General features: G+C 56.4%; 2 protein-coding genes across 2 annotated transcripts; one reads left to right on the top strand and one right to left on the bottom strand.

Moving 5' to 3' along the window:
- Positions 1-553: 553 nt before the first annotated feature.
- ANPEP (alanyl aminopeptidase, membrane) lies at positions 554-19,276 on the top strand. The gene is made up of 20 exons (XM_047086664.1): positions 554-1,387; positions 1,929-2,071; positions 2,187-2,326; positions 2,734-2,860; positions 2,952-3,106; positions 3,322-3,435; positions 3,547-3,690; positions 3,847-3,912; positions 4,024-4,089; positions 5,483-5,658; positions 5,930-6,009; positions 7,254-7,387; positions 7,504-7,559; positions 8,464-8,611; positions 12,532-12,623; positions 13,103-13,213; positions 13,331-13,498; positions 14,279-14,419; positions 14,880-14,961; positions 18,666-19,276. Exons 1-20 carry the CDS (start codon positions 777-779, stop codon positions 18,813-18,815), a joined length of 2,904 nt encoding a protein of 967 aa, XP_046942620.1. The 5' UTR covers positions 554-776; the 3' UTR covers positions 18,816-19,276.
- A 5,260-nt stretch (positions 19,277-24,536) lies between these two features.
- Positions 24,537-26,477, bottom strand: MESP2 (mesoderm posterior bHLH transcription factor 2). Its single transcript, XM_047086575.1, has 2 exons — positions 25,632-26,477; positions 24,537-24,806 (listed from the first exon to the last, which is right to left on the bottom strand). Exons 1-2 carry the CDS (start codon positions 26,475-26,477, stop codon positions 24,537-24,539), a joined length of 1,116 nt encoding a protein of 371 aa, XP_046942531.1.

The raw sequence follows: 26,477 nt of genomic DNA, 5'->3' as shown, positions 1-26,477 counted from the left end.
TGCAGACAGCATGGAGCCTGCTTTGGATTCTCTGTCTCCCCTCCTCTCTGCTCCTCCCCTGTTCACACACACTCTCTCTCTCTCCCTCTCTCTCAAAAATAAATATACATTTTAAAACCAACAAAACAAAAAAAAAACATGGCAAAACATCTTTCTTTCCCCTCAGTATGCCGATGGCTGAGATAGAAGTTTTGGGCAGGAAGGGGTGAGAGGGGGAACCTGGAAGGACTCCCTGCTCTGAAAGAATCGAGGGAGGGCTGGGCCCCTGTCGCCGACGAGCCCCGGGCACCCTGCCGGGATCCAGCCACAGGGGTGACCCAAGGCACTCTTGTCCCAAGCCAGAAACCGATCCTCTCCTCCCTTGTATCTCCTCCTTCTTGCTCCTGGGAAGTCCTTCGCAGACTCTAACCTCGGTCCTCCTCCTCTGTCCCCGCTGTCCCGGGGCACAGGCCGATCGATGCCACCCGGCCCTGCCGCTCCCTCTACCCGCTGCCTGCCCGTCAGCCTTCCTTCCTGCAGCCTGTAACCGGACGCTGTTTGCTCCCCACCAGGCACCCCCAGCACACTGTTCCTGGATCTCAGCCTCTCCAGGGCCCGAGCACAGGGCGCCCCTGGCCAGCCCACTGACCTTTGCCTGCCTGAGCCCTGGTTAATTTTTGCCCAATCTGTGGGCTGTGGGGCTCCTCCCCCTGCCCCTCAGGGATATAAGTCTGGCCAGACGCTGCACCTGCTCCTCGCCGTCCTGAACCTCCCTCAGCTCCCCCCCTGCCCTCACCATGGCCAAGGGCTTCTACATTTCCAAGCCCGTGGGCATCCTGGCCATCCTCCTGGGCGTGGCGGCCGTGTGCACCATCATCGCTCTGTCCGTGGTGTACTCCCAGGAGAAGAACAGGAGCACCGAGAGCTCCGCGGCGGCCTCCACGGCGGCCCCCACGGGCCCTACCACCACCGTGGCTACTACCTTGGACCAAAGCAAGCCATGGAACGTCTACCGTCTACCCAAGACGCTGATTCCCGACTCCTACAACGTGACGCTGAGGCCCTACCTCACCCCCAACAATAAGGGCCTGTACGTCTTCACGGGCACAAGCATCGTTCGCTTCACGTGCAAGGAGTCCACCAACATCGTCATCATCCACAGCAAGAGGCTCAACTACACCAACCACCAGGGGCACATGGTGGCCTTGTCGGGCGTGGGGGGCTTCCAGCCGCAACCTGTCATCGTCAGGACGGAGCTGGTGGAGCTCACCGAGTACCTGGTCGTGCACCTCCAGGAGCCGCTGGTGGCCGGCAGACAGTACGAGATGAAGAGTGAGTTCCAGGGGGAGCTGGCCGACGACCTGGCGGGCTTCTACCGCAGCGAGTACATGGAGAACGGCGTCAAAAAGTAAGTTGCGTCTGCGTCTGCTCAGTGGGGCAGGTCCTAGAGGCTGAGGCAGAGCCGGGTCCCGGGGGCCGAGGAAGGTTTTGGGTTGCGGGCCTCGGAACCGCCTGGAGCCTTCGGCTGGCCGTGACTCCATCCGCGGGGGCCGGGGGCGGGGGGGCGGCTCTTTCCTGGGGAGCTTCCGTCCCCCCCACGAGGGAGTCGGGGGCAAGTGGCGAAAGAACCCCTCGGACAGATAGGAGAACTGGGGCTCAGAAGAGAGAAACTTGCCCAAAGCCTCCTAGTTAACTCGGGCACGGATCCTGCCGGGACTTTGACTCCGACCCCTGAAGGAGTTCTGCTCTCCCATAGGAGCTGGCCTGTCGGGGCCCAGAGGCTGCCTGGGGGAGGCGGGGAGGGCAGGGATGAGCCGGACCAGGCTTTCATGCCCAGCGACATGCCCTTCTCCCGCATGCCCGGCGGCGCCCTGAAGCCCCCGCCCTGCCCACCCTCACGGGGTGCAGGCATTCTGCCAGCACACCCTCTAATACCCCGGTCTGGGCAGGGTGCTGGCCACGACACATATGCAGGCTACAGAGGCCCGGAAATCCTTCCCGTGCTTTGACGAGCCCGCCATGAAGGCCACGTTTAACATCACCATCATCCACCCCAACAACTTGGTGGCTCTGTCCAACATGCTGCCCAGAGGTGAGCGGGTCTGTCCCAGGGGCCACACACAGCCTTGGGAAGAAGGCAGCCCAGGGTTGGGATGCAGGGCGGGGGAGAGGACGCGTCTCCACATGCCTGAACGGTCCATGCCCAGGCCCCAGCGTCCCGTTTGGTGAAGATCCCACCTGGAAAGTCACCGAGTTCGAAACCACACCCATAATGTCTACTTACCTGCTGGCCTACATCGTTAGTGAGTTCTCCTATGTGGAGACAAGAGCTCCCAGTGGCGTCCTGGTAAGAAGCTGGGCCCGCCGGCCCTTCCCCGGGATTGGCTCTGGCCTGACGGGCATTCCTCTTTTATTAATTCCCATCTCAGCCCCTGAGTTGTTAGGCCGGTGTTTAAACCCCAGCTCTGAGTGATCTTGGGCAAGTGTCTTAAGTTCTCTGACCCTCGGTCTCTGCATCTGAAAAATGGGTCTGTCCTCATGAAGGGAGTTCCCAACGCACGGATGCCAAACGGATGATGGCCGTGGCTATCGTTATTCCCGGAGCTCCTCCCTAAGGCTCAAAGCCCCCCAAAGACCCCCCAGCCCCTCATTTTAACCTAGTCATCCCCCTTACTAGCCTGGGATCCCCACGGCTTGGCCCATCTGCACCAGGAGCCGAGGGGGGCCTCTGACCTACCCCCACCCTCTTTGCAGATCCGGATCTGGGCCCGGCCCAGTGCAATCAACCAGGGCCATGGCGATTATGCCCTGAAGGTGACAGGCCCCATCCTGGACTTCTTTTCCCAACATTACGACACGCCCTACCCGCTCAACAAATCGGGTGAGTGAGGGGGCGTTGTGGTGGGGGCGGCGGGTAGGGTTCCCCACCCAGAGGCCGTCCTGACAATGGCTTTGGCCCACGCCGCCCCCAGACCAGATTGCCTTGCCTGACTTCAACGCTGGCGCCATGGAGAACTGGGGGCTGGTGACCTACCGGGAGAGTGCGCTGCTGTATGACAGGCAGTCCTCCTCCAGCGGCAACCAGGAGCGTGTGGTCACCGTGATTGCTCACGAGCTGGCCCACCAGGTAGCCCCTGCTTCCCAGGGAGGGTGGGGAAAGGACATGGCCCAAGTCCCCGCTCTGCCCTGGGCACCTGCGAAGGGAGGAGGGTCCCACCCGACAGGATGGCAGAGGGGAGTCACGGCGAGGTTGGTGGAGTCCCGAACCGGTGCCTGGCGCGTGGGGGACACCCGGTGACTGTGAGCACAAGGCCAGCCGGGCTAACCTTCCCCCCCCAACAGTGGTTTGGGAACCTGGTGACCTTGGAGTGGTGGAATGACCTATGGCTGAACGAGGGCTTCGCCTCCTACGTGGAGTACCTAGGTGCCGACTTTGCAGAGCCCACGTGGAATTTGGTGAGCCGGCTGCCCTGGGCCCCGAGGTCTGGGGACGAGGGGCTGGGGGAGGGGAAGACCCGGGTCATCCCGTGTCGGGCCGGTCCCCTGATGCCCAGCGGGGCTTTGCAGAAAGACCTCATGGTGCTGAACGACGTGTACCGTGTGATGGCTGTGGACGCCCTGGCCTCCTCCCACCCGCTGTCAACTCCCGCCTCGGAGATCAACACGCCGGCCCAGATCAGCGAGGTGTTTGACTCCATCTCCTACAGCAAGGTACTGAGACAGTGTGTGTGTGGGGGGGGAGGGGGGGAGGGCGTGTGGAAGAGGTGGGGACGCAGCTAGGGCACTGGGAGCATCTGCCCTTGTCCGGTGGGGGCCCAGGGTCCGGCTGGCTCCGCACAGCCTTCTGAACCCTCTCCCCTCCCCCAGGGAGCCTCTGTCCTCAGGATGCTCTCCAACTTCCTGACCGAGGACCTGTTCAAGATGGGCATAGCGGTGAGTCCCCTCGGCCAGCCATGGAGGCGGGGGGGGGGCGGTTTCCTCCAGCCCCCGAGGTGCATCGCCACAGACATTCAGTGGTGGTCACTGCGACCTGTCTTTCCACAGTCCTACCTCCATACCTATAAATACGGGAACACCATCTACCTGAACCTGTGGGAGCACCTGCAGCAGGTCAGTGACAGCCAAGGCCCCTGCAGCCATCGTGTCGGGGTCCTGCGGTGCCCTAAGTCCCTAGGGGTGGCACACATGTACTAGAATGCGTCCAGCTCCACTGCTCACCAGCCCAGGGGGGTCACTTGAAGCCTTGTTGCTCATCTGTAAAGTGGGGGCCATGATGGCTCCTTGCAGGAGGCGTGAGACCATGGGTCAAGACCACGGGCAGCTTGCCTCAGCCCGTAGTGAGCTCCGTGATGGGAGCCAAGGAGCCCCCCAGGTCTTAGAGGTGAGGAAACCAGCCCTCCTCTGCCTGGAACTTTGGAGCGAGTCTTTCTATCTACTCAGCACTCCTGGCTGCCCTGTGCCCCGACCGGCCCCTCCCAGGCATGAATTTGCACACACCAGCACCCCCCGCACGAACTTTGACCCTCCCACCCAGCCCTGCCTTGCGTTCCTGTGCACTCAGACCCCAAGCAGCCCTTGTCTGCAGTGCAGACCCTCAGACTGCCCCTCTCCCCGCCCCCTTCCCCGGCCCCCCTGCCTCTAGTACGGCTGGAGTCTGCACACTCCCCATCTTCCCCCAGAGCTTCCCTTCCCTTAGGGCTCCTTCTCGGCCCCTCCTCAGCCCCACTGACCCCTCCAGAATCCCGAGCCCGGATCCACCAGGGAGGGGAGACCCAGGGCCTTGTCTCAGAGTCACAGCCGGGCTCCAGGGCCCTCCATGCTGGTCTTCGGCCCAAATTCTTTCTTCTGGTCTGTCCCCCTCCCCCTTACCCCTTCCCCGCCCTGACCTCCCACAGCCTGCCGACAGGGGGCTCCTCACCGCCTCGGTCCCTCCCCTCCACATCCACCGTCTTCCTCGCCTGCCTCAGTTTCCGCTCCTTCCTCTCCTCCAAAGCTGAGCCCTCCTCCACGCCTGCTCTACCCCTGCCTCCAGGGTACCCCTTCTGTGCTGAGCCTCCCCTCTCTCTGCAGCAGCCCCCAGCTCCCCTCCCTGTTCAGCCTGTGCCCTTCTGGTGTTCTTTATCCTCTTCCTCGTCTTAATTTTCTCAGTCATTAACAGATGTTGTTGGCTTTTTGCCGTTATTACTAAAGCAGCGCACGTGCATGGAAAAAGATGAAAAAAGACCCAAGAAGACAGTAGCGACCGCCCTAGGCCCGTCCCCAGACCACCCACTCCTGCTCCCTGTCTCTGCGCCCGCTCGTGCCTCGGACTGTGTTTTCCCTCCTCTCCTTCTCCCCTCCCCTCCCATCCTCTGAGGTTCGAGCTGAGCTGGGACCCAGGCTCCTGCCCACCCCCACCCCCACCCCGGGCTCCTCCGCTGGCCCTGCCTCCCTGCAAGGTGGGTCTTCCGAGGCTGCCCCGGGCGGGCCGCTGACGGCCGGGCACCGTCTCGCTGTGCTCCAGGTTGTAGACAAACAGCCGACCATCAAGCTGCCCGACACCGTGAGTGCCATCATGGACCGCTGGATCCTGCAGATGGGCTTCCCCGTCATCACCGTGGACACCCAGACAGGCACCATCTCCCAGCAGCACTTCCTCCTTGACCCCCAGTCCGTGGTCACCCGCCCCTCACAGTTCAAGTGAGCAGCAGGGGGCACTGAGGCGGGCGTCCTGTGAGGGCTCTGAAGGACAGGTGCTGTGGCGTCCCTTGACCGTGGTGGGTCCTGACCTGCCGTGGTCCCAGCCTCAGCACCTGGCCCGGGATGGGGGGGGTGGGGGGTGGGGAAGGGGCGTGCTCAGTGCCCAGACGGAGCCGGGCAGAGACTGGGAGGCTGGGCGGGGCTGTTCTTTGCTGGCAGTGACCGAGAGCGGCCGGCTGTCATCACCTGGCATCTGGGTCTCTTGTTGCAGCTACCTGTGGATCGTTCCCATCTCTTCTGTCAGAAACGGCAGCCCGCAGGCTCACTACTGGCTGCCGGGCGTCGAAAAAGGTAATCCAGCCCGCCCTTGTGGACAGCAGTCCCCTCCCCCACACCCCCAGCTCCTGGCCCACGTCGTGGGGGTTCCGGCAGGCCTCAGTGACCTCCTTCATGGTCTCATTCAACAAATGGAGCCCACTTCTCTGGTTCTAAGCTCTACTCTGCGGCCGCCCAGCCGTGTGGCCCCGGGCAGGTTGCCATTCCTCTCTGGTCTCCCATTTCCTCATTTATAAAATGGGGCTAAGAACAAGAGCGGCCCGGTTGAGTTGTGTGGGGACCAAAGAAGAGAACCCACATGAGATGTTTAAGACAGTGCCTGGCGCAAAGTATAAACAGCCCTACTCCACCAGGTACTGGGGAATCCGGTCAAGGCAATTCGTCCCCTGCCGAGGCCAAAACTGCAGCCGGAGAGAAGGAAGATAAGCAGCTAAAACTTTCTAGAGCTGTGTTGGATGCCTTAACAGAGGCACATACAGGCTGCTGGGGCATGGGGCAGGGAGCCAGGAATAAGGAAGTTTCAACTTCACGGAGAGGTGAGGGAAGGCTTCCTGGAGGAGGTGAGCTGAGTCTTAGGGGAAGAAAAGGACTTAGCCAGGCTCGTGGGGGCAGAAGAAAGGCAGAGAGAAAGGCAGGAGAGAACTAGGGACTGTGGCTAGGGCAGAGGTGTGCCCTGAAGGTAAGGCTGCTTCCCAAGGTCCCTGCGGACGGCAGGACACAATGGCCGTGTCCTCCGGCCAGGAGGAGCCGGGGCAGGTGGGAAGTGGCAAGCGGACGGCCCCCTCTGGCTGCCGGGAGCAAGGCCGGAAGGGAGGGCAGAGAGGGGCAGCACTGGGGGTGCTGGCTGGCGGGGGGCGGGCATTGCCTGGGCTTCCCACTAGGTGACGGGGGTAAGAGGGAAGGAGGAGGGAGGGAGGGAGGGAGGGAGGAGGAGCGGCAGCCTGTGGAGTCAGTCTGGGTGTCCTGAGGCTGTGCCGATGGAGAAGTCCGGGCTGCCGTCACTGGCCCAGCCACGTGGAGCCTATGGGAGACAGGAAGGGCACCGAGGGGCAGAGATGGCACTTGGTCCCTCTGAGGGCAGAGTTTGGCCTGGCAGCCCAGTCCTACCTACGCCCCTTCTCCTCCCCCTTCCCTTGGCATCGCCTGAGGCTTGAGGGCCAGCCGGTGCCAGGCCGCATGGGAGGCCTGGAGAAAGACAGGCCGAGGGTCAGCCTGTGGCCTTCCGAGCAGCCCCGCCTAGCTCTGATCTCTCCCCGCAGCCCAGAATGACCTGTTCAAGACCACAGCTAATGACTGGGTTCTGCTGAACCTCAACGTGACGGGCTACTACCTGGTGAACTATGACAATGAAAACTGGAAGAAGATACAAACCCAGCTGCAGACAGACCTGTCGGTGGGTGTCGGCCGCCAGCCCCCATCCCCTGCCCCAGGCCCCGGCCCTGCCCACCCCCCCCGCCCCGCCCCCAGCAGCAGCCTGAGGTCACGCACGCGCTCTGTCGCCCCTTCTAGGTCATTCCTGTCATCAATCGGGCTCAGGTCATCCACGATGCCTTCAACCTGGCGAGGTGAGTGCCCCCTTCCTCCTGGGGCCCAGCCTGTCCCTGGCCTGGTGACTTGGGCAAGTGCTGTTCTACAGCGACGGACCCAGGCACACTGCTATGGGCTCCCTGTGCTTCTCTGCGCCCCTCCCTGGGCCCCCACACCCCTGCAGATTGCTAGTGTTACAACCCACTTTTCCCAGATAAGGAATCCGAGGCTCAGAGTTTGACTGAGTGCTTTACCTGGGGTCACTCTGTAGCCCGTGACAGCCAGACACACGTCTGGCCAACTCCAAAACCACAGGGTCCTTCATAGCACCAGGCTCTTCCTGAGGATTAACTGTGTGCCATGGCAGATGCTACAAAAAGTCTGGGAAGGACGGAGCAGGAGAGAGGCAGCATGGATAAACAAATATTTATTCAGCACCTACTGTGTTCCCAGCAGGTGCTAAGCTCTTTGACTTAGGTGATGTCACCCATAGACACGGACATTTATGAACCACAGGTGCACAGATGGCCTGAGGAGGAGGAGGGAGGAAGGCACAGGGGGCCGAGCAAATCAGAGAAGAGGGGGGCAGAATAAAGAGCAGAGGTTTTTTTTGTCCTTATGCATCTCACCTCTGTCTCTTATGGGCTGTGTGGCCTTAGGCAAGTCACTTTGCCTCTCTGAGCCTCAGCTTCCCGTTTGTCAAATGGGGATAATACGCAGGGGAATGTGATTGGCAGTGGGTGAGGACAGGGCCTGAGCTGACCTTGTCCCCCATCCCTCCCCCCTCCCCGGCCCCACCCCTACCTACCCCCAGGCCCATCTACAGTGAACGTTGGAGCTGGCTCATTTGGGGCTCTCAGGTTTCAGGAAGGGGTTGGGGCCCCCTCAGTGAGGACTGGGCTTAATGGGGATGCTTACCTGAGCCCTTGTGTCTATCCCCAGTGCCCAAAAGGTCCCCGTCACTCTGGCGCTGAACAACACTCTCTTCCTGATCCGAGAGACCGAGTACATGCCCTGGCAGGCCGCCCTGAGCAGCCTGAGCTACTTCAAGCTCATGTTCGACCGCTCTGAGGTCTACGGCCCCATGAAGGTACGGGGGGCAGGGCAGGGTTCGAGGGCCGATTTGCCCGGTGCCAGAAATGCACCATTAGGGAGTTACTAGAAATTGTGTCTGGAGCGGTGGCACCCTTCGGGCCGACAGGACACCGGGTCCTTTTCTGAGAGCAGGTGGGCAGAGTGGCAAGAGGGATGTAGGGTGCAGGGAACAGGTACTGGAAAGGCGAGCAGGTTGGGTAGGGCCGAGAAAGGACACAGACGGGGGCGCCTGGACAGCTCGGGCGGTTAGGCGTCCAACATGGTTTCGACTTAGGTCACCGTCTCATGGTTTGTTGGGTTCGAGCCTTGCATTGGGCTCTGCACTTTCAGTGCAGAGGTTGCTAGGGATTCTCTCTCTCTCTCTCTCTCTCTCTCTCCCCCCCTCCCTCTCTCTCTGCCCCTCCCCTGCTCTCTCTCTTCCCCCTTTCTCTCAAAATAAATAAATAAATTTATTTGTTGAGGCTCCCATGAGGGAGATAAGAGAGAAACTCAGCAGGGTGATTTACAAAAGAAAAAAGAAAAAAAAGAACCCAAAACAAATGTCCAACAGTTGGAGATTGGTTAGGTAAACTACAATATCCATTGATGGAATATTATGCAGCCATTAGATGAAACTTGAAGAGATCTTTTTTTTTATTAGCTTGTTTTATTTTTTATTTTTTAAAAGTTACTTCCAAATTAGTTAGCCTCTAGTGCAACAATGATTTCAGGAGTAGATTCCTTAGTGCCCCTTCCCCATTTAGCCCCTCCCCCCTCCCGCCACCCCTCCCATAACCCTCTGTTTGTTCTCCATATTTATGAGTCTCTTCTCTCTTGTCCCCCTCTCTGTTTTTATATAATTTTTGTTTCCTTTCCCTTAGGTTCATCTGTTTTGTCTCAAAGTCCTCATATGAGTGAAGTCATATGATTTTTGCCTTCCTCTGACTGACTAATTTCACTTAGCATAATACCCTCCAGTTCCACCCACGTGGTTGCAAATGGCAAGATTTCCTTCTTTTTGATTGCCGAGTAATACCCCATTGTATATATATGCCACATCTTCTTTATCCATTCAGCCATCGATGGACATTTGGGCTCTTTCCATACTTTGGCTATTGTCGATAGTGCTGCTAAAAACATGGGGATGTGTGTGTCCCTTCGAAACAGCACACCTGTATCCCATGGATAAACGCCTAGTAGTGCCATTGCTGGGTCCTAGGGTCGTTCCATTTGTAGTTTTTGGAGGAACCTCCATACTGTTTTCCAGAGTGGCTGCACCAGCTGGCATTCCCAGAGGTCATTTTTTAATTAAAAAAATTTTTTTTTCTCGTGCACTTCCTATGATGTTGAAAGAAGTGTGATGGCAAGTGAGATTTTAACTCTTTAACCTGCCTACGTTGGATTTACTCCATCCTCCCGATGTAGTTAAGTCACAATATTTGATCAACTCAGTATTCAGCATTTACTGTATTGTGGTTATTGAAATTTTTTTTTAATGTTTATTTTTGAGAGAGAGAGACACAGACAGACCGTGAGCGGGAGTGGGGCAGAGAGAGGGAGGCACAGAATCCAAAGCGGGCTCAGAGCCCGGGGCGGGGCTCGAACTCACGAACCACAAGATCATGACCTGATCATGACCTGAGTCAGATGCCCAACTGACTGAGCCACCCAGTCAGTTTATGTTTATGTCCCCCCCCCCCCTTTTTTTTATACATCTTGGACAAACGTCCTCAGGGCATATGCTAGATTTGCTGCATTTTCCTGGAGGCATCCCTCCCTGCCGGAGCCCGCAGTCCATGTGCTCCCTTCTGGAACTGCGGCTCAGCCCCACCCCTCCCCCGAATGGGAGGCTCTCCCCCGGTGTGGCATCTCATGTTTCCTGAACCAGTGGGTTCTTCCTTGAGTTTTCTCTCCCATAGTGGAGCACCTTTTCCAGGAGTTTTTGAGAAAGTGTCCCTAAGAGTGGAGGGAGATCATGCACAATGTGTTTATTCCATCACCACACTGGACCCAGAATTTACCTGGGATTAGAAGTTTCTAGGTTGGAAGCTACTATTCCTCAGACAATTTCAGGCCTTGCTCCGCTGATGCCAAGCCTCTCGTGCTGCTGTTGAGAAGCTCAGAGGCTTGCTCATCTGTGGTTCTTTGAACGTGGCTGTTTTTTCCCTTCTGGAAGCTTGTGGGCTCTTCTCTCAGTCCCGATGTGTCTTTCTCCTCCTCCTCCTGTAGCCCCCTCGGCTACAGATTGTGGGCGTTTCTTCTATCATATGTTTATTTTTAAAACATCTTTTTTTAATGTTTGTTTATTGGAGGGGGGGTGGTAAGAGGCAGAGAGAGAGAGAGAGAGGGAGACACAGAATCCGAAGAGGCTCCAGGCTCTGAGCTGTCAGCACAGAGCCCGATGCGGGGCTTGAACCCACAAACCACGAGATCAAGTCCTGAGCCAAAGTCAGATGCTTAACTGACTGAGCCACCCAGGCGCCCCAGTGTTTTATTTTGAGAGAGAGAACACATGCACATGTGAGTGGAAGAAGGGCAGAGAGAGAGAGAGAGAGAGAGAGACAGAATCCCAGTCCACGCTGAGCTTGGAGCCCGACGTGGGGCTTGATCTCACAAATCATGAGATCGTGACCCGAGCCAATGTCAGGAGTCAGATGCTTAACCGACTGAGCCACCCAGGCGCCTCTGAGCATGTGACTCTTGATCTCAGGGTTGTGATTTCAAGAACCACGTTGAATATAGAATTTACTAAAAATGTACACACACACACACACACACACACACACACACACACATAGTATCCATGAGTGTGTTTCCCTGAGACCAGGGAATCACCCTTTATCCTGTAAAATGAGGCTGGTGATGCCCACTTTCTATGACTGGCGGACACGGGGGAAAAAGAAGCTGACTAGAGTTACCTCCAGTTAGGATATAAACTTTCACCTCTGCAGTCGGCCAACCCTTCTGCTATGTCTGGGGCCCCCCGATTCTGAGCCCCACTGATTCAGCCTCACCTGTGGGGGAGGGGGGCTGTTGCCCTGCTGCAAGGAGGGAAGTGGGAGCTTGGGGGTTCAACTACTCCCGCTGCAGACTTGGACTCATTCCCCCTGTGTTCAGCCCCCGCCTCACCCCTGTCTCCTGCAGACCCGACCCTCTGAGTCTGAGCCTTGTCTGGGCAAGCCTTGCTTCCGGTTCCAACCCCCCCTACCCCTGCCCCCGGGGCCCGCACTGTGACTCTGTCCCGTCCCTCCCTTCCTCTCCCCACCTTGCAGCTTCCTGACTGCATGGGCATCTCATCCACTCTTTTTCCCTTTCCGTTCTCTTGGCTCTTGGAGGTTTATTCCTTTTACGTTTGGACGTGGATTCCGGTTGGGGCCCGTGACGATCCACCGTGTTGAACCCGAGTCTGCGAAGGGTGTTAGTAACCGGAGGCAGAACTTAACATTCCAGTGTCGGGGGCAAAGGGCAGCAGACAGCATGACGGATCTGCTGGGTAGACGGGGGGAAAGAAGGGGTAAACTCACCAATTTGAAAATCAGTTTGGGGAAGCTCCGGGGCGGTTTTCACTTTCTGCACATGCTGCTCTGTATTTTCCACACTCTTCACAGTAGACAGGGAATACTCACCACCGGGGTTGGTGGTGGAGCGGGGTCGGGGGGGGGCCCAACACTATTAAAAACTGGTGACACAGACAAGGAGTGTTGGAGCTGACTGAGGCTTTCAGGCAGGAGAGCCTCGGGCCAGTGATCTGAAACCTGGCCCGTGCGGGCCCCTTTGGGCCCTGCTGGCTCCCTCGGGGCCCTGAGCCGCCGGCCTCTCTGCCTCCGTAGCCAGCAGCCCTTGCTGTACCTACACCCACGTCAGAGGCTGCAGGCACTCCAGAAAGACCTGGCAGGAGTCTTGCCTTCAAAGCTCTCCGTGTTTTCTTTTGCCCAGAGGTACCTGAAGAAGCAGGTCACGCCCCTCTTCAGTCATTTCGAAAGAGTCACCAAAAACTGGACCGATCACCCGCAAGCCCTCATGGACCAGTGAGTGGACCGTTGAGAAGCCAAGAGCCTCTCTCCTTTCCTTATTTCCGGAGGCCATGGGCGGCCCAGCTACCCTGACCCGGGGAGTCCAGGGCAGGGCCCCGCAGTGTCCTCTGGAGGCCATCTCTTGGCCGGGGCCACCAGGCGGGAGGAGGAGGCCTGCCCTGAGGTTCTGTGCGGCCCGGGAGCCCATCTGACCTCTTTGTACAAGGGACCCAACTGAAGCTCCGAGGTCCCCTCCGGGTCTTGATCATTCAGATTCTCGGTGTTCAGATAGGGGCTGCAGCGTGTGCTGACTCCTCTAAGTCCCTGGGCTGCCCAAGGCACAAAGCCACTTGGGGAGATCCAGCGAGCAGCCTCAGACAGAGCCCGGGCCCCGCCATCCTTCCCGGAGCTGTGTGTCGGCAGGGGGGTGTCTCTGCCCAAGTCTGGGCCGGGCGGCCCATGGGCATGCTGACGGAGTGTCACCCGTGGGGCAGGTACAGCGAGATTAACGCCGTCAGCACCGCCTGCTCCTACGGGGTTCCCGAGTGTGAGAAGCTGGCCGCGACTCTTTTCGCCGAGTGGAAGAAGAACCCCCAGAACAACCCGTGAGTGTATCCCCCGCTCCTCCCCTGACCTTCATCCGTCCCTGGAGCCCACAGCCGTGTCCTCGTCAGACCCTCGTCCCCCCGCCTCCCTGCCCTGACCCTCTCACCCCTCGCCAGGATCCACCCCAACCTGCGGTCCACCGTGTACTGCAATGCCATCGCCCAGGGCGGCGAGGAGGAGTGGAACTTCGTGTGGGAGCAGTTCCTAAAGGCTGAACTGGTGAACGAGGCTGACAAACTCCGCGGAGCCCTGGCCTGCAGCAACCAGGTCTGGATCCTGAACAGGTGAGGACCGGGGCCCGACGGGGCCGCGTGAGTTCCCCTCCCCACGGGGGACCCCACGTGGGAGAGCAAGAACCAGCCGGGCCTCTCATTCACGGCATCCTCACAAACCTGTGCGGTGGGGCGGTGGGGCCCCCATGTCGCAGAGGAGGACACTGGGGCTCAGAGAAGCGAAAACAACTTGCCCAAAGTCCAGAAGCTTTAGTAAGTGGTGGAGCCAAGATCTGAACCCACGTCTGGGTCTCCGTCCCACACTTTTAACCGCTTTGGCTTCTTGGCCGGCAGTTGACAGGAGCTCAGTTTTCCTCTCTGCCGAGGGCTCTGTTGCAGCTGGGCCTGGGTCCTTTTGGACGTCCAGCGGGGCACGCCCCAAGCTCCTGGCTCCCACCGGCCACCTGTATGTCATCTCCCGGACCCCAGTAAAGAAGAGCCTCCCTCAGTGTCAAAGACCAAGGTGGCTGCCGTGCCTGGGACGGGGCTCCCGGCTCTGGTACTCCTTCCTGTCTTCATTCACTCATCATCAGTCATCACATATCCATCGGGCACCAGGTCCGTGTCGGGCAGGGCCAGTGACCCTGCCTGGGAGACTCAGTGTCCCACCTGTGAGAGGGAGGTAGGACGAAGAGGTCTTCAACCCTCAGTAGACTGAAGGGACATTAGGAGGATGCCGGAGAGGTGTCGGGGGCGGGGGAGGGGATCCTTTGCCTTCCTGGGTTCTCTGTCTCGTATCATCTGACTACAGCCCTTGGAAGTGGTCACTAACCCAGCATCCTTCCCTCACAGGTTCCTGAGTTATACCCTGGACCCTAACCTCATCCGGAAACAAGATGTCACCAGCACTCTCAGCAGCATCTCCAGCAACGTCGTCGGGCAAACCCTGGTCTGGGACTTTGTCCAGAGCAACTGGAAGAAACTCTTTCAGGAGTGAGTCTGGGGGAGCCTGCTGGGAGAAGTGCCCGCCAAGGCTGGGGTGTCCGGGGGCGGAGGGAAGGGTCCGTGTGTCTGTGTGCATGGGACACCGCAGGGCTGGAGCGTGGTGGGGGGCTGTGGACACCGCCTAGGAGTGCTGAAAAATTAACCCAGCTTGCGGTCAGGCGCAGGGGAGGGCGGGGAGGGCCAACATGGAAAGACAAGGCAGGGTATGGGCTGTCCTTTCTCCCACTTGGGGCAAAGAAAGTCTGTTTCTCTGGAGACAGGGGAGCAAGGATACTGAGATCAAACCTGCGGTCGTGTCCCTCGGGGTATCACCTTGGGTGTGTCATTTCATCTCACCTCCAAGATGGGGACAGTCGCAGAGCAGACGTGAGGGTATAATGGCACCTGCCAGTCACGGAGCATTACTTCTTCCACCCCTCACGGTGTCTTCTCTCTCCTGTCCCCACAGCTATGGCACTGGTTCCTTCTCCTTCTCCAACCTCATCCAGGCGGTGACCCGACGATTCTCCACTGAGTTCGAGCTGCAGCAGGTAAGAAGCCCGGGACCCTGGGGCGGCATCCAGAGGTCCATCGCGAGTCTAAAAGGACCACCATTCAGCCGGCGCCCCCTGGGTGTGGTCAAGGAGAGCCCGGGCTCCACGTCGCCAGGCCTTCCTCACCTGCAGGGGAAGCTGGGTATTCAGGCTTTTTATTTATTTATTTATTTATTTATTTATTTATTTAATTTCTCTCTATATTAAATCAATATTTATTATTTCTTTAACTATTAAATAAATATGTAGTTAGTGAACACACAGTGTAGTATTTGTTTCAGGAGTAGAACCCAGTATCCAGGCTTTTTAAATGGTGACGATTCAATCAGAAAACTTCATCTTGGAGCTTTCATATAGGCAAAGAGTAAAGACAATAATATAAATGAACCTCCACGTACCTACCCATTACCCAGATTGAACAGTTATCAGCGTTTTGCCGGTTCTGTTTTGGGGGTGGAGAATTTTCAAGCAGGGATCACTAATATCATACAGTTCACCTGTCTATGATTTAGTCCTATTTAAAGGAATTTTTAGGGGCGCCTGGGTGGCTCGGTTGGTTAAGCGTCCGACTTCGGCTCAGGTCACGATCTTGCGGTCCGTGAGTTCGAGCCCCGCGTCGGGCTCTGTGCTGACCGCTCAGAGCCTGGAGCCTGTTTCAGATTCTGTGTCTCCCTCTCTCTCTGCCCCTCCCCCGTTCATGCTCTGTCTCTCTCTGTCTCAAAAGTAAATAAAACGTTAAAAAAAAAATTAAAAAAACAAAATAAATAAAGGAATTTTTAAAAGATAATCTCAATGTTATTAGCAAAGCCAAGAAAAGGAACAATTCTTTACGTATCATATTCTGCCTGGCCCATTTTTGTTTGTTTGTTTTGTTTTTATTTTTGAGGGAGAGAGAGAGCAGGGGAGGGGCAGAGAGAGGGGGAGACAGAGGATCTGCGGAGGGCCCTGTGCTGACAGCAGAGAGCCCGAGGTGGGGCTTGAACTCACGAACCGTGAGGCTGAAGTTGGATGTTCAGCCGACTGAGCCACCCATGTGTCCCTCTATCTGGCCCATTTTAAACCTTCTAGGTTGTTTCTTTTAAAACTCATTTTGCAGTGATATGCATGTTTGAATCAGAAGCTAAAGTTAACTCATTGTGTTAGGTTGATATTGTCTATTTTTTTAATTGAGATATAATTAATGTACTATAAAACTCGCCATGTGAAGTGGCTTTCGGGATATTTACAAGCTTGTAGAACCATAACCACCATCTACTTCCAGAACATTCTCATTACCCCCCAAAAGAAACTGTGGCAGTCGCTCCCCAGTCCTCTGTTGTCAGCCCCCGGCAACCACTAATCTACTTTCCGTCTCTATGGATGTGCATATTCTGGATATTTCATGAAATGGAATCATATAATATGAGGCCTTTTGTGGAAGTTTCATCCATGTGGTAGGGTACCACTCCTTTTTATGGCTGAATAATATTCCATTGTATGGGTATAACACATCTGTTTATCCATTGATCAGTCGATCGACATTGGATTGTTTCCACTTTCTGACTATTATGAATAACGCTGTTATGAATGTTCATGTACAAAGTTTTGAGTGAACATATGTGTTTGGTTCTTTTGGGTATACACCTGGGAGGGGAATTGATGGATCATTTGGTAACTTTATGTTTAACTCTTTGAGAAATTGCCAAAATGTTTTCCAAAGTAATTGCACCAATGTACTTTCCACGGCTCTATGTCTTTGGACACTTAGTTTCTTTTCTTCCTTCGTTCCTTTGTTCCTTCATTCCTCCCTCCCTCCCTCCCTCTGCTTGCTTGCTTCCTTCCTTCCCTCCTTCCCTCCTTCCTTCCTTCCTTCCTTCCTTCCTTCCTTCCTTCCTTCCTTTTAAATTATAGCCATTCTGTGGATGTGAGATAGTATGAATTGCATTTCTCTAATGACTAATGATGTTGCACATCTTTTCATGTGCTTATTGGCCATTCATATGTTTTCTTTGGAGAAATGTCTGTTCAAATCCTTTACCCATTTTTTCATTGGGATATTTGTCTCTTCATTTTTGAGTTGTAAGAGTTCTTTATATATTCTGGATACTAGACCCTTATTAGATACCTGATCTGCAAATGTTTTCTTCCATTCTGTGGATTGCCTTTTTACTTTCTCAATAGTGTCTTTCCATACCTTAACATTTTTTTTTTTATTTTGATGAAGTCCAGCTTTCTAATTTTTCTTTTATGGCTTGTGTTTAGGCATATCTAAGAAATGATCACTTAATCCAAGGTCATGAAGATTTATACCTGCTTTTTACTAAAAGTCTTACTATTTGAGCTCTTACATTTAGGACTTTGATCAATTTTGGCTGAATTTTTGTATATGGTGTGAGGTGGGGGTCCAACCTCATTCCTTTGCATGTGGCTGTCCGATTGTCTCACTACTATTTGTTGAGCAGACTATTCTTTCCCCCACTGAATGGTCTTGGCACTCTTGTTGAAAATCAATTGACTGTAAATGCGAGGGCTTATTTCTGGACTCTTAATTGTATTTCATTGATCTATCTGTCTGTCCCTCAGCCAGTACCACACTGTCTTGATTACTGTAGCTTTGTAGTGAGTTTAGGAATGTCAGCCCTCCAGCTTTGTTCAAGATTGTTTGGCTATTCTGAGTCCCTTGCATTTCCTTATGAATTTTAGGATCAGCTTGTCCATTTCTGCAAAAAAAAGGCAGTTGGAATTTTGATGTGGATTGCGTTGAATCTGTAGATCAATTTAGGAACCGTTGCCATGTTAATAATATTAAATCTTCCACTCCATTAACACAGATTTGGGTCGATTTGGGTATTGTTTCCTTTTATTCAGTCCTTCTTAATTTCTTCCAACAGTGTTTTGTAGTTTTCAGCATTACCAGTCTTGTATGTCTTTTGTCAAATTTATTCCTCAGTCTTTTATTCTTCTTAATGCTATTGTAAATGGGTCTGTTTTAATTTCATTTTCGTATGTCTCATTGCTAGCGTGTAGAAATGTAGTATGATCTTGTATGTTGCTCATCTGAAACCTTGCAGAATTTGTTAGTTTTAATAGTTTTTTGGGTTTTTTTTTGTTTTTGGTAGATTCCTTAGGATTTTCTGAATACAAAAATCACGTCATCTGCTTACAGAGATAGTTTTACCTCTTCCTTTCTGGGTGCCTTTTATTTCATTTTCTTGCCTAATTGCCCCGGCTACAACCTCCTGTACTAATATATCTTTTCATCTGTGACTTATTTATTTATTATTATTTATTTTATTATTATTTAAAATTTTTTTAATGTTTATTCACTTTTTGAGAGACAGAGCATGAGTGGGAGAGGGGCAGAGAGAAAGGGAGACCCCGAATCCGAAGCAGGCTCCAGGCTCTGAGCTGTCAGCACAGAGTCCGCTGTGGGGCTCGAACTCACGGACCATGAAATCATGACCTGAGCCAAAGTCGGGGGCTTAACTGACTGAGCCACCCAGGAGCCCCGAGGCTGTGCTTATTTTCACCTCTGCCCTAGATAAGGACTTTATCCCAGGGACAGAGAAGGGCCAGCCCTTTCTCTCCTGGAGAACAGGCTGTGGCTTCTCCATTTGCAAGGGCCCTAATGTGGACCGGGAGGACAGAGGACTAGGCCACCCTCCCCTCACGGCTGTGTTAGAGACCCAGCCTGAGGCTGAGAATCTTCATTTCCTTGGCAGCTGGAGCAGTTCAAGAAGAACAACGTGGACACAGGCTTCGGCTCAGCCACCCGAGCTCTGGAGCAGGCCCTGGAGAAGACCAAAGCCAACATCAAGTGGGTGAAGGAAAACAAGGATGTGGTGCTCAGGTGGTTCACAGAAAACAGCTAATGGTCCTTGGTCCTTGCAGTCACCTGGCCCCCATGTGAGATGCCTATTCCGTGTCTGTCCCGGTGGCCCACGGCAGGACCCCTTCCTGGAGCCTGAGGCAATGGTGTCCTCACCCCAGGACAAAGTCTCTGGCCCATGTTTTCTCCACTCTGCCCATGGGGCCAATCCAGTTCCTGATGGCCAGACTGCCCCAACACCTCTCAGTCCCTGCCCCTCCTGCCAACTCCACCCCAGGCCTGGCATGGTGTCTGTCACCCAGGGCCCTGGGGCTGATCTCAGGGAAGCCCAGCGCTGGGGTCAGATGAGCAGAAGCCCTTGATGGACGATGGATGGCCTTAGGGGGCGGCCCTGTGCCCTCTCTCACCTTCCCATGAATTTCCTGAACCTGAGGAATCAACAGGGCACCAGATCTATATATTTTTTTTCTAAGAGAAAGTGTAAATAAAGGATTTCTAGATCAATGCCTAGACTCGTTACTACACTAGAGTGGGAGTGAGTAGGTTTGCACAAGAGCCAGGAAGCCTGGGAGGGACGGAGGGACCCCGGGGTATAGGGGACCCCCACGGAGCACAGGAGGGGAGAAGTGCCCAGCCTGCTGGCCCTTCCTACAGAACACCTGGGTGTGCTGGGGGGTCGGCCTGCGGTGTTCGTTTCGTCCGAATTCCCGTGGCAGGCAGGAGATGCCGGGTGCCGGAAACCATGAGGAGGTGGCTGCTATAGCAGACCCAGCGGTTCTCGTGATGGAGTGCAGGGAGCTGGGGCTTGGTGCCCGGCGCAGAGCAGGTCCTGACAGTGGAGGGAGTCTTTTTCAGAAAGCAGAAGTTTCCGTCGTTCCAGACACTACGATCCGCACCTGCCCTACCGCGAGGTTAAGGGGGCAGGATGCTGACTGGGCTTCTCTTCTTGCATGCAGCCAGCATCCCGGGGACACCTGGGACAGTGAAGGGGGCTTGCAGTGAGGACGGCAAGCCCTGGGACCCAGGCCTGCTCTGACCACCCACTGGCCAAGGGCATGTCCCGCCCCCCCTCCCCAGGATTCATGGTGGAAGGTGATCTCAATTCGTAAGGTGGTTGTTTTCAAAAGCAGCGTGCGGAAAAAGACAGGCGCCCCTCCAGATCACCTGGGGCAGCCCGAGGTCAGAGCCTATCCCAGAGGAGGTCTGGGACCCACGCGGCTCCACGGCTCACATTGGCCTTGGTGGAAGTTTCTTAGCAAATGGAGCCAGGTTTGGGGAAACTCAGCCTCAGCCCCAGCCCCACAGCACCCAGCAGAGCATCACAGTCTGGTGGAAAGAAAGAGGAAGGTAATAGACCGCAGGGCTCTTTGGGGGTTTCTTCCAAGTGAGCCACTGGGGCTGGAGTCTGGGAGACCGGGGGGCCTGGTTTCAGATCACGGCTCGGGCTCCAGTTTTTGCACCTACACCTAAAGGCAGCGGATCCCAGGGTCGGGGTGTGCATCTAAGGAGATTCACGTATGTGGGGCACTGCCTGACACAGGAGGAGATTTGGGTATTGTTATCCTTAGCCCCGTCTCCTGGCCTGCCCTCTTCCCTCACAGCCTCTATTCCCCCTTGGGAGCAGTGGGGGTGGGGTCTGGGACCGAAGGCTCCCCAGCCGGCCCCTGCAGTCCCTACATCAAAGGTGGGGCGGCTGGAGGGGTGAGGCCCGCCCAGGTTATGGGGTGGGGTCTCTCCACCAATCGGGAGGCTTCCCTCAGCCCAGCCCCTGTGGGCCAGTCCTTCCTGTCGCCAGTGCCCAGCAGCCCTGGCTGGCACTTAACCTTCTGGGGATCAGAGGGCAGGCCCCCTCAGGAGGTCCCGCTGGGGGAGGGCCCAGCCCCACGGGGTCCCTGGGAGAGAACTGGCCTCCTGGGAGAAGAGTCAGCAGGGATCCTAGCCTCTGCGCCTGGCACTGGGCAAAGTGTTTATGCGCATTATCTCATTTGGGCCTCAACAGTCCCAGGAGATAAGGATTGTTTTTGTCTCAGTTTTGCAGATAAGGAAACTGAGGCTCAGGGAGGTTAAGTCAGTAGAGCTAGAAGGAGATGCGGGCTGTAAAGCCCGTGCAGAAGGGAAGCCATCTGTGGCAGGGTCCGTGGCATCCCCACGTTACGTGCTCCCACCACCTCACGGCGTACGAGGCTGGCATTCAGAACGCCCTCAGTGGCTGCAGGAAATCAGTTCCTCGGGAACGCCGTCAGGGCTCACACAGCCGGACACCTGCCTGCAGAACCCTGCACAAGGTCGCACACAGAGCAGGGGCCGACTAGAACTCAGGCTGTCCTTGCCCGCGGGGCACCCTGCGGTGGGGCCAGCAGGGAAGGCGGCCCCTGGGGAGGGGCAAGAAGCAGCGGGGTGGGGGGGTATGTCTCCCACCTCCTCCCACCCAGGAGGCTCTTCAGGAGGCATGTCCCCTACAGGCATTGAAAGAATGTCCAGTCTCTTGACTCCAGCCGCAGTCAGGGGCAGCAAGCCCAGGGTGGAGCCAGGGGCTACTGCTCCTGAGAGGCAGGCCTTGAGCCTTCCCTCGCAGAGGCTGAGGACAGGGGTGGGAAGGTCGCTGAAGGCCCCTGGGCCCTGCCCCTGGGTCCAGCCGCATCTCAGCAACTCTAGCTGCTGGCCTCTCGCCTCTGCCTTTGCATCTCCTGGAAGAGGTACCTCTTGCAGTGAGCTGGGAACAGGCTACCAAATTCCAGAAGATGCCCAGCTCTGGCTGCCGCTGGAGAAAGCCAGTACTCTCTCGGGCTCGGGCTTTGGAGCTGGAGGAGCATGGCCATCAGTGACCGGACCAGGGCATATCTCTCTCTGTCCCTATAAGGACTAACCCCAGATCTGTGGGAGCCAAAGGAAAGAGGGCAGCTCTTTAGCTCTGCTTTTGGTGCAGTTGCTGCGAGACTGTGGAACCAAGACCTCGGGCCTTGTAGGGAAGGAGAGAGCACCGAACAGGGAGTCAGGGGCCTGACATCCCTACCTAGCTGGGGTGCTAGGGAAAGTTGCTCCTCTACCCGGGCTGGTTTCCCCAGCTATAAAACGAAAGGGTGAAGAATCACCATCGAACCCAAACCTGGTTGAGCCCCCAGAATCCCTGGGAAGGACATTCTTAAAGCCCCGGGTTCCTAAGCTCCAGCTCAAGGCACTGGATCATGCCCTCAGGGTGGGACCCTAGGACCAGACGCCTCAACACGCAGTCAGGTTAGGGAATCGCTGGACTGCGTCGTCTCTCAGGCCATTCAGCAATTACTACGTGCCAAGCCTAAGGACCCTAAGGAATAGATAGGGTCTATCATGGTCTCCTTTTCACAGCTGAGAAAATTGAGGCTCAGGGAGGTTTCTTGGTTTGCCCACAGCCATACAGTGGGTAAGAGCTGAATGGAATGTGCACCCGGGTCAGCAGCGCCCTGTATCCGTCTCCTAGCTGTTCATGACCTCGTGAGAGTTTTTCTCATCCTTCCGGGTGTGGCTGGAGGCCCCCTAAGGACACAAGACCCCAGAGTAAGAACCAGAACCCTAGAAGGTTAGGGGAAGGAGCCACCTCAGTGGTCGCCTAAACCCATTCCCCTTTTAGGAGATGGGGAAACTGAGGCACAGAGAGGGAGTGACTTGTCTGACGTCATCAGGCACATGGGCAGGTCATGGGTCACCGTGCAGGGTGAGATGGGTGGCCCTGCATGTGGCTGAGAGCTTGAGCAGTTTGTGCTCCGGTCTTCCACCCTCCCCTGCTCTTGCCCTGCACTGTTAACAGCGGCCTCCCTGCCCGGCTCCATTTCTGCCAAGCACCCAAAGGGACCAGATGTGCCTGTGACAGACTCATCTCCCTTTCCCTACCTTCAATGCCTCCCCATTAGCCAGGAAAGAGGCCATATGGGGGAGGCGTCCCCACAACCTGGTCTCTGAGCCCCTTTTCCAACTCTCATCTTCACCTTTCTCTGTCAGCTCTGGACTCAGTTTCTTCTGCCTAGGTCACTCTCCACTCACTCCTCTTGGCGAACTCCTGCACATCCTTCAAAACCCACCCCACCCCCCCCAACATCCTGCAATTCTCCTCCACCCGGGTCAGCAGATACAGAATGACGTCACCACAGCTGCTGGCTCCCCAGCCCATGGAGGCTTTTGCTAATGGATCACAGATGGCATTCTCTCCTCAAGATTCTTTACTCCAGGCAGCATAAATCAACGCAGCGGCATTCACCAATCGGGTAACTCAAGAAAGAAACTGTCGTCAGCCCCATCTCCCACCAGGCTGTCACATCCCCTCTGGTCCCTAAGCTCCTTATTATATAAACTCCCATCCTTGACCTGGTCTTTGACCGCTTTCTTGCCTGTAATTCGCCTTGTTAGTTGAGGAATGTTTTCTCCCTGGCATCTAACATTGGCTATTATGGGCTGAACTGAGTTCTAACCCCCAGGACCTCAGAACAGGAATGCATTCAGAGAGAGCGCCTATAAAGAGGTAATTAAGGTAAAATAAGGTCATATAGGTGGGCCCTAACCCTGTATGACTGGTGGCCTTACAGGAAGAGACCGACAGACACATAGGCCGCAGGGTAATTATGTGAGGACACAGTGAGAAGGTGGCCATCTGCAAGCCAAGGAGAGGGGCCTCAGTAGAAACCAAACCTGCTGACACTGACCTTGGACTTCTAGCCTCCGGAACCGTGAGAAAAGGTACTGTTGTTTAAGCCACCTGATTGGTGATCTTTTCTTATGGCAACCCCAGACACACTGGGCCTCGCTGGTGGGAGCTAACCATCATGCAGCCTTTAATTCTTTTTTAATGTTTATTTATTTTTGACAGAGAGAGAGAGCACGAGCAGGGGAGAGACAGAGAGAGAGGGAGACACAGAATCGGAAGCAGGCTCCGGGCTCCGAGCTGTCAGCAGAGCCCGACGCGGGGCTGGAACTCACGAGCTGTGAGATCATGACCTGAGCCGAAGTGGGACACTTAACCGACTGCGCCACCCAGGCGCCCCACCATGCATCCTTTAAAAACACTTCCATATAACTGTGAAGGAGCCCTCTGGGTCAGCAGGAGGGCACCCAGGAGAATGGCAAAGGTGACAGCGGCGGGGCTGAGGCAGGTGAACGGGCCCAAGCGTTAACCCGCCCGTGTCACCTTGCACAGCAGGCCGGGTGGAGCCCTTGCACAGTCAAGACTGTCCAAGTGGCAAGTGAGGGCACACAACAACCTCAGGAGGCCTAGACCCGGGGAGGGGAAGAACAGAATGACTGCTCCCCACAGGACGGGAACATTCTTCCTTTTCCCAATAAGGCAATAAGAACCCAGGTTGACAGAAGAAAAAGAGACCACACCAAAATTTGTGTTGTTTTTTTAAGAAGCACAAAATCTAAGCATACAGGCTTCTCCCACCCCCCCCACCCCACCCCCCAGCCACAACCCACTCCCCCACCAGTCCCAGCCGGCCGAGTCTGTGCTCAAGCAGCCACCACCTTCCTGTAGGTCAGGCAGAGCACTGGGCATTCTGGGGAGGGGGGGGCGGGTTCTAGGAATGGAGGGCCCTGCCCCAGCCCTGACTCCAGCCAGGGAAGCCACCCACGACCTGTTTCAAACACTGCTTCCATAAAAGACATCCCTTGGAAAAGAGATGCGTGGTTTTAAAAAAAGCAAAAACAAAAAAACCTTGAAGACCTCAGAGGCAGCAGATGGAAGGCAGCCCACCCTGGAGGCCTGACTCCTGGCCGACAAGGGGACAACGCAAGGCCTTTAGTAGAAGATGCCCAGGTGGGCCCCCTCCAAATCTTCTTGCCAAAGTTCAGGGCAGCCACTGAGCTGCACGCCTGAGCTCTGGGAAGGGCTCTCATCACCGAGCTGGAAGGCAGGGCCTGGTCCCTGGTCTTCTGACCCGGGGAGCATCTCTGCGCCGTGGCTCCAGCAACCCCACTGGGTCTGAGACTGGAGTCTCTGGCATGCTGGGCGGGACAGGAGGGGTGGCGTTTCTGGCAACAGACAGGACTCTGGAGACACAGAGATACCCTGCAAGAGAGACAAAAGCAGCTGGTTAGTGGGCCGCTGCGCTGAGATAGCTTGAGACCTTGAACCTGGAAGCTCCCTGGAGTGTGGCCGGCAGCTTCTGGACAGCCCTGGTGCCACGGATGCAGCGAAGCCAAGTGGCGAACAGCACTGGCTCTGGAGATACACTGCCCGGGGTTCGAATCCCACCTCTGCTACTAACTAGCTATGAGAACTCGACCTCTTTCATTCTGTTTTCTCATCTGTAAAATGGGGATGATGGTAACAGTTACTTACTCCACGGAGGTGCTGGAGGGCTGACTGAGTAGGTACATGTACAGGTACAGTGCCAAGAATGGTGTCGGGCAGTGAGCAAGCAATCATTTTCGCTTATTAACATGCTCTTTCGTGGACCATGATTCATTCATTTGTGGGCCTCAAGAACAAATGAAGCTTGAAGAAAACGGGAAGGTCACCAGCTCCAAGCCCCTCGACTCCGGAAGTCCCTACCCCCGGGGCCAACCACGGGAGCACCTGGAGCGACTTTCTTGCCAGCGGCCCTTGCTACCTTCCATCCTGCCTCTGGAGCAAGTCCGAAGATTCCCCCTCTTCCACGTGGCTGTGGTGGTGGTGGCCTTAATGACCCGAGGCCCTACCTCTTTCCCCAAGGAGGTTAGGGTCCTCTCCATACTCCCTTCCGCTTCTCTCTACCCCCGCCTGGGTTGGATTAGATAAACGGGGATCTGAAAAGTATGAAATTCTCTGCAGATGAGAGCCAACTCACTGTCTCCACCCCCAAACGAACCTGGGGACCATCCCCAGGGGAAGCAGCGGGGCCTGGGTGCGTACCTGGTATATTACAGCCAGCTCAGGGGCCGCGGGGGAAGGCGTCCAGGGTGTAGCCTGATTCCTGGACTCTGGGGACGTCTGCGTTCCTGAACAGCCCTGGGGCGGTGTCCAAAGGGCCCCGTCGGGGCCTCTCCCTCGGGACAGTTGCGGGGGCGACTGCATCCCAGGGTGGTAAGGGGGTGTAACCCAGGGACCCGTGTCAGGTATCCTGCTCCCCAGGCGCTCGGGGGCCGCTAGTGCTTCGGGACACGCCGGCGGGGACCCCCAGGACGCGGAGGGGCTGGCGGCTGAGCCCAGCGCCGGGGCGCGCGCCTGCACCTGCGTCTGCGTCTGCGCGGGGCCGCCGTCGGGGCAGAGCGGGCAGCCCCGAGGCACCGCCGCGTCGCTGCGCCGCCGGCGCCGGCGCTGCAGGCTCTCCTCGCTGAGGCCCAGCACCGCCGACAGGTGGCCGATGTAGCGGATGGCCAGGCGCAGCGTCTCGATCTTGGTGAGGCTCTGGCCGGCGGGCGCCACGGACGGCGGCAGAAAGCGGCGCAGCTCGTGCAGCGCGCGGGCGAGCGTGCGCATGCGCAGCTTCTCGCGCTCGCTGGCGCTCTGCCGCTGCCCGGCGGCGGCTCCGCTGCGGGCCCGTCCGGGCGCCGTCGGGGCGGCCTCTGCGGCGCGGGCGCTGCGGGCCTGGGGCGCGGGCTGCGAGGGGCCGCGGGAGCCGTCGCAGGGGCACGAGCCCGACGAGTCCGAGGAGGAGGCAGGGGACGTGGAGTCCGGGTGGCCGGCCCAGCCCCAACCCTGGGGGAAGATCCAGTGGTCTTGGCCCAGGAGGCTGTGCAGAGGAGGGGACTGGGCCAT

Source organism: Lynx rufus, unplaced genomic scaffold (genome assembly GCF_022079265.1).
Source record: "Lynx rufus isolate CCGP_SWC_20201006 ecotype Redwood Valley unplaced genomic scaffold, mLynRuf1.p SCAF_21, whole genome shotgun sequence".
Taxonomy (NCBI): domain Eukaryota; kingdom Metazoa; phylum Chordata; class Mammalia; order Carnivora; family Felidae; genus Lynx; species Lynx rufus.
Note: the sequence above shows the minus strand (reverse complement) of the source record. Positions and strands in the feature narration are given on the sequence as shown.

Excerpts from the sequence above, each read along its gene's own strand:
- ANPEP (XM_047086664.1), top strand. The coding sequence starts at position 777 with ATGGCCAAGGGCTTCTACATTTCCAAGCCCGTGGGCATCCTGGCCATC. Across the intron at positions 14,420-14,879 it reads TGGAAGAAACTCTTTCAGGA|CTATGGCACTGGTTCCTTCT; the intron begins GTGAGTCTGGGG and ends CTGTCCCCACAG. Across the intron at positions 14,962-18,665 it reads CTGAGTTCGAGCTGCAGCAG|CTGGAGCAGTTCAAGAAGAA; the intron begins GTAAGAAGCCCG and ends TTTCCTTGGCAG.
- MESP2 (XM_047086575.1), bottom strand. The coding sequence starts at position 26,477 with ATGGCCCAGTCCCCTCCTCTGCACAGCCTCCTGGGCCAAGACCACTGG. Across the intron at positions 24,807-25,631 it reads AGCTGGCTGTAATATACCAG|GGTATCTCTGTGTCTCCAGA; the intron begins GTACGCACCCAG and ends TCTCTCTTGCAG.